Raw genomic sequence first — 13,354 nt, 5'->3', positions numbered from 1 at the left:
GAGTCAGGGAATCTCCCTAGATTTTGTCAAACTTCTTGAAAACAGTCTGGTTAAATCTAGATGAGTTTCACATATTACCTCTAGTATGGAGTATCCTTTTAAATATGGAGATCAGCAAGCTAATGTTAAAAAATAGCTCATTATTATTAGGGCATTTATAAATACCAACATGTATTCCTAACACTATAACGTCCATTTACTGTTTAGATTAGAGTGCTCTCCTAACTTAAATGCGATTAAAAAATAATTGAAAAGCTTTTTACATCATTCGGAAGACGTCTCTTCATTGCCTTCTTATCCAATCCGATGCTTCTCAGAGAATCATTGGGGTATGAAGCACATGTGCGGCAAGATCCTGGTGCATGTCCACAGGGAAACACTGATTCCAATGCTTCCCTATGATTAGCATTTGATGACATTCAACATATTCATGCAATGTTTGAGGAAGCAGAATATCACGTAACCAATAGAAACATCATTATGAGTGCATTAACACCTCTGTTGGCGGTCAGGAAGATAGCCATTAGAGGGGTGTTTAGACCTGCCATTCAAATATTTCCGTATCTACTAAAAATCAATGCTTTAGACTGCAGGGCTAAACGTATGTCTAATTGCTATGGGCCACTTCCAAGAGGATGTACCGATGTAACCAATTATATATATATATATATATATATATATATATATATATAAATAATTTTTCTTCTCATAGGAAATCTTAGAAATAAAAACAAAAAGACACACCATAAGCCCATGATGCAAACATAAATAAAATGTGTTAAAATAGCAGAATGTGGAACAGATGCATGCTGATTTTAGTCTACAGCAACAATTTTGGTAAGTCCATCTGGCCTGATGCAAATTAAACTGTTGCTTTTAGAAACCCAGTATTTTTCAGAGCACAATAAAGGTTTGCTATTTTTATACATGTTGCAAAAGGTATGGAAGTCTCCTGTGCCTTGTTACAGAGAGCATAATGATTTCATACCTTCCGATTCAAGCACCTTACTCACTCGGAACTGGTACACGGCAGTTTTTAACAATGAGCAATTATTTACTAAAAATGGACAATGAATTGTCAGCCTTTCTTTTCCAAACTGCATGAAGTTAATAATAGCTTAAGGGGTTACTCTAGCCCTGAGAATAAAAATAAATAAGTCACATTTTCATATTACAGATGCCCTGTGGGGCATAACGAATAGTTGCGCCGCCCCCCCCCCCCCCCCCAAAAAAAAAACTAATCTTAATCCAGTGTCGGGCAAAGGCCCCAGCATTGCTCTTCCATACCCCATCATGACGTCACCCAGCACTAGTGTGGCATAATCACAGATTCTCAGCCTGTGACTGGGTCGTTTTGCCAGGAGGGGAGGGTGGGATTTACGATTTAAAAATAAAGTAGGAGCAAAGGAGAGAGGTGAAAACAATCTTACATTTGCAGGTGCTAGGGGAAAAAATGTACATTGGGCAGCCCGGAACAGAGTTCTGGGTTTCCTAAGTCACGTGTGCTGGGGGTGTAACTAGCCCCCAGCACACAATTAACAATAACTCTGGATGTGTAGTGTTTGAAACAAAAATACTGCACAACCAGACTCCTACAACCATGACCACTTCAAATCACTGATGTGGGCATGTTGGTTGCAGTAACCCTTTGAGGATTTCAGTTTCTGCTGTTAACAAAATCCAATTCTACTTATTACTTTTTATTTTTCCTGAAAATGACATCATAGAATAAATATTAGAAAATCTACAATGGGCGTGGTTTGGACTACAAAGTATATGGTTGCTTAACTTTGTAGCCCTACTCAAAGCACTGTGTAAACATATTTGCACCTCACAATATTCCCACTGAAAATGCTGAGTGATGTGGATCAGCTGGGAAACAACATGTGCTCCAAGAACCTACAGAAAAATTGGCCAAAAAGAAGGGATTCAACAGAGGCATCCGTGTTCACTACAGCCCGAAGACCTCATGACACAAGCCAAGATGGCGCTGGGGAAGAGCAGCACACAGCCACAGCCTTAATGCTGCAGAGGGACTGGTGAAAAGTCCAAACTCACATCCTGCATTATATGGGCCACCCTAAATATTTTCTTTTAAAATAAATTGCCCAAGAGTCTAGGGAGATCAAGGACAAAAGCAAGGCATTGGGCCAACACACCACCGAACTGGAAACTCATGTTGAACGATTAGTAAAGGTCCATAATGATATAATGGACTACTCAACTGGTGGAAAGTGTTTAGGAAGATCTCTCCAGACACAAAAACCATGTACTTCAGATGCCTACCATAAAGTCTATAAACTGGCCAGTTACAAACTTTACTCCTGGAAAAAAAATTTTATTTTGGTCCATTACATTCCAGATCATTTCTGGGTAATACATCAATAATACGGTGCCTTGCAGGCTCACCTTTCCAAAGAAGGAGCAGTCAAAAATTCACTTCTTTTAAACAAAATGAGACCAATGTACAACAGAGCAGAGAATTCTACATCCAATTCTAAGATACCACACCATGCAAGTCTACCAAGACGTATGACCAGCTACTCTGAAGGGTTGGTGGTGCTTGCTGTATAAATATATGTCCTCTGTTCTATGCAACTTTTAAGTGATTTGCTACCAATATCTGGTCACTGCTGGATTGCTGATCATACGGGTGCTCAGGAGGGCATCACTGGCTCCTACTAACACATTGGTCAAGCAGTTTTAAGCACCAACCAATAGATCTACGTACACATGTTACTACTCTGTGACCCTTTGGATAGTGTCAAATGCAAAAGGGCATAATAGTTTTTAAAAAATTCATATTAGACTTTGATAATTAAAAAAACCTCCACGCGGATACTGCATTCATCCAAGAGACACATGTTCCGAGAACCTCCCATATAAACTTACAGACCTAATTTACAACAGAGCTTATGTCCATGGCAATTATCTCATGAAAAAATCTTGCTTTATATGTAACCCAAGTACTTAATGAGGACAAGAGATTTTCTTGATACAGGAATGAATTGCCATAAATGTTATTTTCCGTATCTATATGCCCATTATTTTGGGATGCAATTCTTCCCATGGTTGAATCCAAGTTGCATTATTACGGTAACACATTAACGCTAAGCCATGTCCTGCGATAGACAGACGCACTAAACAGGGTGTCCTCCATTCTCTTAGGAGGTCATGACAAATTTTTATATAAAAATCGTTGATGCCTGGAGGGTTCATAACTCAAGTACAGTGGATCATGCCTTTTACTCTACTCCACCCAGTGCTTGCTCTAGAATTTATCTTTTTTAGCCACTCAAATATTGATGCAAATTATAGATAATACAGAGATTAACTCAATATTGCTACAATAGCTCGTTTGAACTCTTGCATATGTACACTCCTTAGACTTGTAAGTTAAACAGCAAAATTAGAACCAAGCGTGGTGTTAGGATCTCTGAAAAAACTGTTACTCAATGTCCTAGGCCAAAACTACAACTATTCTAGCAGTTAAGAATAGAGGGCTACCACATTAACGTCCCCTAAGTATTATCAGTTATAGTTCTACTACCACCTCTATAAATCACTCGTCAAAATTTTCAGAGAGCAACTTGGATCATGCAGCTGCTCTCCACTCTTTTGAGACCCTAATCTTTTCCAAGATAGAGGGATTTTCTGCCCTCTCTGTGGACCAAGATCACAAAAGATGAGGTTCTATCAGATAGTTTATCGTTGAAGGGTTCTAGGGTCCAAGATCCAGGTGGTTTTTGTAGTTTTCTGTAAAGGCAATGTTTACATTAAAAAGCCTACAGGGGCATGCTATACTCACCAGAACAACTACAATAAGCTGTAGTTGTTTTGGTGACTATAGTGTCCATTTTAAGGTTGGTATTATAGGCACCTTCCTGTAGCATACATCTATCTAAAGTAGATAAGCTGTAGTTGTTCTGGTGACTATAGTGTCCCTTTAAGTTTCAGTGTACTACACACACTATCCCTTCACTCATTTGTTGTATTTATCACTGATTAACTCTGCTTTTTTGTTTGATTTGTAGCAGAATCAAGGACTTTGCTCCAATCAAGAGTGAAAGGCAAAACTTTTTTTTTTTTTTTTTTTTTTTTTTTACACACTTCTACCTATATTTAGTGATGCTAGGAAAGACAACTAGTGAACTGGCATCAGGGTCATGGTAGTCCAAGGCTTATTGATGCACATGGGCAGCGAAGGCTAGCTCATCTGGTCCGATCACACAGGAGAGCTACTGTATCTCAAAACGCTGAGAAACATAATGCTGGCCGTGATAGAAATGTGTCAGAACACACAATGCATTGTAGTTTGCTGTGTAGTCGGAGACTGGTCAGAGTGCCCATGATGACCCCTGTCCATCACCGGCAGTGACTTCAATGGGGATGGGAGTGACATAACTGGACCATGGAGCAATGAAAGAAGGTTGCCTGGTCTTATGAATCAGGTTTCCTTTTAGATCAGATAATAGGCCGGGTGCATGCGTCATTATCTGGAGAAGAGATGACAAGCTGGCCAGGCAGTGTTATCCTCTGGCCAATGTTCTGCTAGGAAACCGTCGGTCCTGGCATTCATTTGGATGTTACTTAGAGATTGCTGCAGAACACGTACACCCCTTCATGGCAATGGTGTTCCTAGGTAGCAGTGACCTCTTTCAGGAGGATAATGCACCGTGTCACACTGCAAAGGTTTAGGAATGGCGTAAGGAACATGACAAAAAGACTTCAAGGTGTATCCTTGACCTCCAAATTCCCAAGATCTCAGTCTGACTGAACATCTGTGAGCTGGAGCCAAAATAAATAAATAAATAAATAAATAAGATTCATGGAGGCCCTACCTTGCAACTTGCAGAACTTGCACTAATCAGTGTAACAAGGGGTATGGTTTTAGTGTGTCTCTCTTGTTTGAATGTTCTTTGAAGTTTTAGTGATTGCCTCTATAGCAAGTTAACAACTACAGGTATGTAGACAACCCCAAATGTTTTAATGTGACATCCCAGTGGTTGGCACTCACGTACAGTTTATTGTGGGATACAGCACTAAAGAATTTGGGAACATGCCGATACATGCAAACAGTCAGAAGTGGATATTATAATCTATACAAGTACTGGCAAATTTAACTTGAACAAAGTACAGATTACCTTGTATGCTTTCTCAAAGCTGAGGTTTCATCCAGAATTTCAAAAGGATGGCAGGTCCGCTTTATAATTCTCTAATCACATAATCTCTACACGTTATTTAATGTGTGAAGAACTTCATTTAGAACCATTTCACACATCATCTATAGCAGTAACTTCAAACATTAAGCACTGGTAGAGCTTGCATGAAATTAGTGTCCATTCCAAAGACATGGCTTTAACCCCTTAAGGACCAAACTTCTGGAATAAAAGGGAATCATGACATGTCACGTGTCCTTAAGGGGTTAAAAAGGTAGCAACAGCGGACAGGGACAAATCAGCAGTTTATGGAGTGTTATACTGAATGCTTCGGGCATGGTGTGAGATTCAGGTGAACTTAACCACATCTCCACAAAACTATTAAGCCAAAGTGGGTGTCTAAGTTGCACTAAATGCAGGCTAGGGTTAATTGCCAATACTAAAAAGACAACAAATTTTTTTTTTTAATATTCTGCCTTAACCAATGTGAATAATTTTTGCAGCACTGATGATAACATATAATCTGTGCTGCATAGACTGGATCACATGACACACTGAATATTGGGAACTGTCAGGAAGCGACCAAAGGGATTGCAAATTTTAGGTCAACATACCCAAATTGAGACATTTAAATTAACTATTTTTCGACTTAGCTAGTTTGCCCCAAAATGCAGTTCCGCGGTCTACTGCCTACAGTTACAGTTTAGGGGGTAAAAAAAAAAAAAAGATTTTTTTTTGTAAATGTTGATTTAAAATTCGTTTTGTTTTTAAAATTACAGTTTGTATACATTGTTAGCACCATGTACAGATCGAAACATGTTCATAAGACGACACACTGATTTCCTCACGACCAATATATCACGATAGACGCATCTACATATAAGTAGTCCAACATTAATTCCGAACGGCTGCAAATTAAATCACAGAATTACTCAATTTGTGCCATAAGTATTTACCATAGAACACCATGAACCTTATAGAGATGTAAGTTAAGTCTGGCTAATTAGTAATTTCCTTACCCCTGTATTGTCATCAGTCTACTCACACAAAAAAACTCCACAGAAACTCAGAGATAGGCAACCTTCAGTACTCACGATATTGTTGACTACATCTCCCATGATGCTTTGCCACCATTATGGCTGTAAGAGCATTATGAGAGTGCCGAAGGTTCTAATACTACTACGATTTGACATGATATGAAAGTTCTACTAGTGGTGCATTTAAACCTTACAGATGAGGTGTTGCTGTGTCCCCCTAAAAGGAGATTAGGGGGGCTGTGCACTTGGGCAGCATAAGCTATACAGGTACATGTTTCCCAAATTCAGTAAATCAGTGTATACCATACAGACTAGGCCTGCCCTTATAACAATGAATAATATATTGTTTTGACAGCAGTGTAACAAATTCCAGTGCACCAGATACATATGGGCTTGCTTTTTTTTTTTATTTTTTTAAAGGGCTGCCAATGCTGTAATCATGGTTGCAGCTTTGATACAGCACATGATCTGAGATGGGCTGGGCAGTTTTAGGAGAGGGCAAGAATGAGACATAAAGCAAAATCATGCACACATGAAAACTGGCTAGTAAAAGGATGCAAAAAAAATACATAAAAAAAACAAAAAAAAATAAAATAAAAAAAATATATATATATTATTATACAACTAAACATGAACATATTGGCTCAGGAATATGAATTATGAATATGAATTATAGCAGTACTGAGTATGAGATGGAGCCAGTGGAGGACAAACTGGCGATATGTACTAACAATACACACAGGGAGAGAGGAGGGGTCAGATTGACCATTGTAAGGGGCACTGGAATAAGGCAACTCACTTTGGTGACCAGGAACCCCCAGGCGACCAGGAACCCTAAAGGCTTCATCCTGACCGACCCCCAGCAGCGGCAGACTGTCAACAGGCAGCGGGCACACTGTCAGTCAGCTGTTCCCCAGCGCCATGCTTAGCGCATGCGCACTTGAGGTGCCTCTGCCCAGGGAGAGGGGCACACTGATAGGCCCCGCCCATTCCTTATTGGAAGGCACAGCTAAAGTGTTGACGCGGTGGGTGTGCCCCAGAAACCACACCCCTCGCCCAGAGACGCAGGCGCAGAGCTGCTGTCGGCCATCTTTGGTTTTGGCAAGCACAGTGGGAGCTGAGCTAGCAGCTTGCCATAGCCTATCCAGTGTCATTATAGATTAGATATGTGTACTGTGAAGGTGGTCAGTCACACTGCAGAGCTGAATAAAATAATATATATACTCTCTGTCATGCTTTATAATGGAAATGTGTGGCTAAATATGCCCCTTTCCTCCCTATTATTTAATGCATTATCTTGACAATAATTCAGAAAAATAAGTAACAACAACAAAAAAAAAGGTTTCTCATTTTGCACCAAGTTCAGACTTTTGATTGGAATAAGTAATATATCCCCAAGAACTGTCTCATTTATCACATGTGGCACTGCTCTGTATACTAATGGCAGCCATATTGTCATTAAAATGGAGTGGTTTTGGTGCCTATAGTGTTCCTATAGGGCACTGTTTGTAGATTCTTTTTAACCCCCCCCCCCCTTCTTTCCAGATAAAACCTTAAAAAAAAGAGGACTTTTCTGACCTTTAATCTCACTATGTCATTCGACTCTTGAGCTGGTTGCCCAATCCAACGATACTCATAGTATCGTGAAAAATTCATCTAAAAAATGGCAGTCAGATATTTACTTGGACTGACATGGTGTTACCACACATATTAACAATTATATCCTTTAATATTATGTTTTTTCTTAAAAAGGTAGAAGATACAGCTGTATTGGTTATGGCGTAAAACGTGCCCTAGTGCCCCCCATTGCCAGTTGTTTAAATGTTTTGTTAACTGGGTCCACCAAGCACCACTCCCGCTTCTAGTACTAATGACGGAGAACTTTTGTCTCCCAAAAGTTGCTTTGGGTTTATTCACTAAATTGCAGAGAATTGGACTACAGAGCTAGCTGGTCGCACATGCTCTGGGCTTGAAACCTCAATTTAGCAGGTTTTACCCTTCAATGCCTGCTTCTTTAAGCACACACATAAGCTGGACACCCTCAAGTTAGCCGTGGCCACCACGGTAGCAACTTTGAAGCCGGTGGTCGGTAGATACACGATGGAAAGCAAGTGCGGCCTATGAAATGCTGTGACGGGGAGAGGTGGCCTCTCTCCTCGTTCTCGAGTTGACTACGAAGACCAAGCATGCTTTCATCCCCCACCCCATGGATCGGTGGGGGTTATCCCAGTCATCCCTGAGGTGACGCCTTACTTACCTTGTCCACACACGATGTTTTTTTTTTTTTTTTTTTTTTTTTTTAAATTCTTTATTTTTGTTGTGCACAAAATTAACAGACAGCCTTGTTACGCCACAACAGCGATTGCAAGGTATGTAGTAGTACAGTATATAATACGAGTTGTGACATTCGTTAGTCAGGCACTATTTTTTTTTTTTGAGTAAATGATTTAACAGTTAGTTTCCTCTGTTTGTTAACAAAGCCTAGAGAATTAACTTATACACACAATATAGCTATACAAACATGCTAGGTTGGGTAATGCCTCTGTCTGCGTGTATGGTAATGCTACTGGCTATATAACAGATGATAATAATGCACTTTTTATAACACGAAAATAACCTTATGGTGTAACAGCATGCTAAATCTCCATTGCTAGGGAGTTTCTTAACTGTATGTACGGTCAGATTAATTGCAGGATGAAGAGGCTAACAGGGTATAGACTAATGGTTGCACTGTGATGCCTATCTCAGCTGGGATACAGCTGCAGCAGCAGGGAGGTCAGTTAAGTAGGCTGGTATGCCCTCAGAGGTGTATCGCCCGGGGAAGGAGCCTGTATGGTCCCTATGTTGTACTACATGTTAGAAGTTTAACATTCATATCTATAAGCAGGCTTATCTAGTTCACTGATTGGGTTAGGCAGATTAACAGTGGTTGGGGTTCATGAGAGTTCGTTTGGGGCATGGGAGGCTGAGTGACAGTGGTTACTATGCCTGGTAATAAGTCCAAGTCAGCTGATGCCTTTTCGTGGCTGAGTGTGTGCCCCACGTGTTAGTCTTTGTAGCTGTGTGTCATCCGTTAAATCCTTGGTAGATCTGCGACGTTTGCTGGTTGTGGTCTGCTCTTCCAACCTCCTGGTGTCTGCTTCTGTTTGGGTGGTACAACGATTATCACGCCGCCGGCAGGCTTCGACCTCGGGGGCATCCCGCCCAGGAAGGCAGTCGTGGAGCCGGGCTCGCTCTGTTGGTGGTAAGCAGGGGCTGTTCAGAGAGTCCGACGCTTGTCTGCAGGCTCATGGTGTATTCTGCTTGTGGTCCTGTGGGCAGAGCTGCTTGCCGATAGCTGCAGATGCAATTCCCGGCATCAGTCGCGTCTCCGCCATTTTGGCGCCCAGGCGTGCGGTGCGTTTTGTCAGGCGGGCTCGGAGGGTCAGAATTAGGCGGTGGTTCCCTCCAGGGAGGACCGGGATAACCCCCCCGGTCCATTGGGGGGGAAGCAGGGGCCCGTGAGACACGTCACTGGGCTATTGCGCGGCAGCCAGGTTCCAAAGCAGGACGGCGGCCGTCCGCCCTGCTCTCCACCCGCATAGGCCGCAGGCCCCGAAGCCTTGCATCTCCCCCTGGGTCTGCAAAGCTCCCGATCTCGGGGACTGCAGTGGCACCGGCAACCACCCGGACATGAGAGGTGGCCTCTTGGCTCCGAGTCAGGCTTTAAGTTTGGTCTTTTCTCCCAAATTAGGCCGATTCTTGCAGGAGCCTCTCCAGCCCGCGACCGGTCAGCATGGCGGTCGGGCCCCGCCCCCCCACACACGATGGTTTGAGTCCACGGAGCGGACCTGCCGACATGATGCCCTCAGCACTCCTGACTCCCACGACTTGGGCCATGCTGGAAGACCATATAAACAAGGCCTTCAAGCATTTCTGGACGCAACTCTGGAATAGACTCCAGAAGCAGACACCACAACCCTGCTCCAATATGGCCCTTTGCCGAAAACAGCCAAGCCGGGATGCACCGGGAGACAACCTAACGCAGTGCAGCTAGTGAGAAGATGGAGGCACACACTTCGCAAATCATGCAGAAGCATACGGCCAAGCCAGGCTGTTCCCCGAGGCCCTCATAGGCCCCAGTTCATCAATGGAAACGCCCTGCTGGCCTACTCCCTCCCTCAGATAGCACTCTCTCACCATGCAATGAGGAAACTTGACAATGGGCCCCAAGTTCCAGCTCAAGTTTTGCCTGCAGCTTTACATGGGACTTATGGGTCTGGTGAAGGGAACTGCACTCTGGTTCCAGGCTGGTGGGCTTCTCAGACACAGGACTCTTGCCCTTTCCATACTCAGGTCTATGTGCACTTCTTGAGGGGCATAGAATGAGCAGTGGGATACTTAAAGGGACACTATAGTCACCCAGACCACTTCAGCTCAATGAAGTGGTCTGGGTTAGGCATGTGCATGGGGAAAATTTTCGGTTCGGTTCGGCTCGGCATTCCGAAATTCTGGATTTTTGCAATTCGGGACTTCGGCAATTCGGCATTTCAAGACTTCGGAACTTCAGCAATTAAGCACTTCGAAACTTCGGCACTTAGACACTTCGGAAATTCGGGACCTTCGGCAACTTCGGAACTTCAGCACTTCGGAACTTAGGCACTTCGACACTTCGGAAATTCGGCAACTTCAGCACTTCGGAACTTCGGCATTTCGGGACTTCTCTTGCAGCCGCTTGGTAGATAACTCCCTAATTCCCACGGTATTAGGGAGTTATCTACCAAAAGGCTGAAAGACCTAAATTGGTCTTTCAGCCAAATTTACTAATACTAAGTAAAAATTACTTAGTATTAGTAAATTTTGCACCTACTCGCTATACCGCGAGTATGGGCATGTCTAGTAAACAGTGAGCAGCCTGTGACTGCGCACTGTTTTTAAAAAAAAAAAATAGTGCCCCCCCCGGCCCTCACCCCTGAGCGGCGTGTGGGGGCCCTAAAGTAAAATGATGGGGGGGGGACCTATTGTCCTCCCACTGGCCCCCATCCCTGAGCGGCGGGTGGGGGACCTAAATACTAATAAGAAGGGGGGACCTAATGTCCTCCTCCCTGGCCCCCACCCCTGAGCGGCGGGTGGGGGTCCTAAACAAGAATAAGGGGGGGGGACCTAATGTCCTCCCCCTGGCCCCCACCCCTGAGCGGTGGGTGGGGGCCCTAAACCAGAATAAGGGGGGGGACCTAATGTCCTCCCCCTGGCCTCCACCCCTGAGCGGTGGGTGGGGGCCCTAAACTTGAATAAGGGGGGGGGACGTTATATCCTCCCCCCTGGTCCCCACCCCTGAGCGGTGGGTGGGGGCCCTAAACAAGAATAAGGGGGGGGACCTAGTGTCCTCCCCTCTGGCCCCTACCACTCAGCGGTAGGTGGGGGCCCTAAATGCTAATAAGGGGGGACCTAAGGTCCTCCCCCCTGGCCCCCACCCCTGAGCGGCGGGTGGGGGCCTTAAATACTAATAAGGGGGGGACCTAATGTCCTCCCCCCTGTTCCCCAACCCTGAGTGGCGGGTGGGGGCCCTATATTGTAATAAGGGGGGGGACCTAGTGTCCTCCCCCCTGGCTTCCACCCCTCAGCGGCGGGTGGAGGCCCCCAAAAAATGTGTGTGTCCCCCCCAGGTGACTAGGGGTCCCCAAACCCCTAGTCACCCCCTCCCTCCCCAATAAAAATTATCCCCCTACCTACCCCCCTCACCCTAAAAACTAATGAGGAGGTGACCTTTAACTAAGTACCTGTAAAAAAAAAACAAAAAACTTACCATTCGATGTTTTCATTAGGGCCCCCACCCGCCGCTCAGGGGTGGGGGCCGGGGGGGGGGCAGTAGGTCCCCCTTTAGTTTGAACTTATTTTTTTTTTTACAGTGAGCAGCCACAGGCTGCTCACTGTTTAATAGACATGCCCCTACTCGCGGTATAGCGAGTAGGGGTATAATTTACTAATACTAAGTAATCTTTACTTAGTATTAGTAAATTTGGCTGAAAGACCAATTCAGGTCTTTCAGCCTTTTAGTAGATAGCTCCCTCAGACACAGGACTCTTGCCCTTTCCATCCTCAGGTCTGTGTGCACTTCTTGAGGGGCATAGAATGAGCAGTGGGATATTTAAAGGGACACTATAGTCACCCAGACCACTTCAGCTCAATGAAGTGGTCTCGGTTAGGCATGTGCATGGGGAAAATTTTCGGTTCGGTTCGGCATTCCGAAATTCTGGATTTTTGCAATTCGGGACTTCGGCAATTCGGCATTTCAAGACTTCGGAACTTGGGCACTTAAGCACTTCGGAAATTCGGGACCTTCGGCAACTTCGGAACTTCAGCACTTCGGAACTTAGGCACTTCGGAACTTAGGCACTTCGACACTTCGGAAATTCGGCAACTTCGGCACTTCGGAATTTCGGAACTTCGGCATTTCGGGACTTCTCTTGCAGCCGCTTGGTAGATAACTCCCTAATTTCCACGGTATTAGGGAGTTATCTACCAAAAGGCTGAAAGACCTAAATTGGTCTTTCAGCCAAATTTACTAATACTAAGTAAAAATTACTTAGTATTAGTAAATTTTGCCCCTAATCGCTATACCGCGAGTATGGGCATGTCTAGTAAACAGTGAGCAGCCTGTGACTGCTCACTGTTTTAAAAAAAAAAAATAGTGCCCCCCCCGGCCCTCACCCCTGAGCGGCGTTTGGGGGCCCTAAAGTAAAATGATGGGGGGGGACCTATTGTCCTCCCACTGGCCCCCATCCCTGAGCGGCGGGTGGGGGACCTAAATACTAATAAGAAGGGGGGACCTAATGTCCTCCCCCTGGCCCCCACCCCTGAGCGGTGGGTGGGGGCCCTAAACAAGAATAAGGAGGGGGACCTAATGTCCTCCCCCCTGGCCTTCACCCCTGAGCGGTGGGTGGGGGGCCTAAACTTGAATAAGGGGGGGGACGTTATATCCTCCCCCCTGGCCCCCACCCCCCACCCCTGAGCGGTGGGTGGGGGCCCTAAACTAAAATAAGGGGGGGACCTTATGTCCTCCCCCCTGGCCCCCACCCCTGAGCGGTGGGTGGGGGCCCTAAAGAAGAATAAGGGGGGGAACCTAGTGTCCTCCCCCCTGGTCCCTACCACTCAGCGGCAGGTGGGGGCCCTAAATGC

The 13,354-nt window shown here is 44.8% G+C and overlaps 1 protein-coding gene across 2 annotated transcripts in view; it reads right to left on the bottom strand.

The window, feature by feature from the left end:
* SPPL2B (signal peptide peptidase like 2B) overlaps positions 1 to 7,152 on the bottom strand; it is a 132,335-nt gene extending 125,183 nt beyond the window's left edge. The window contains exon 1 of one of the 2 annotated variants that reach the window (XM_063455973.1): positions 6,996 to 7,152. In XM_063455973.1, coding sequence (XP_063312043.1) covers positions 6,996 to 7,043 — 48 coding nt within the window. In that variant the 5' untranslated portion in view covers positions 7,044 to 7,152. The remainder of the gene's footprint in view (positions 1 to 6,995) is intronic. The other variant, XM_063455971.1, reaches the window with a different exon arrangement.
* Positions 7,153 to 13,354: the final 6,202 nt, after the last annotated feature.

Source organism: Pelobates fuscus, chromosome 5 (genome assembly GCF_036172605.1).
Source record: "Pelobates fuscus isolate aPelFus1 chromosome 5, aPelFus1.pri, whole genome shotgun sequence".
NCBI classification, from domain to species: Eukaryota; Metazoa; Chordata; class Amphibia; order Anura; family Pelobatidae; genus Pelobates; species Pelobates fuscus.
Note: the sequence above shows the minus strand (reverse complement) of the source record. Positions and strands in the feature narration are given on the sequence as shown.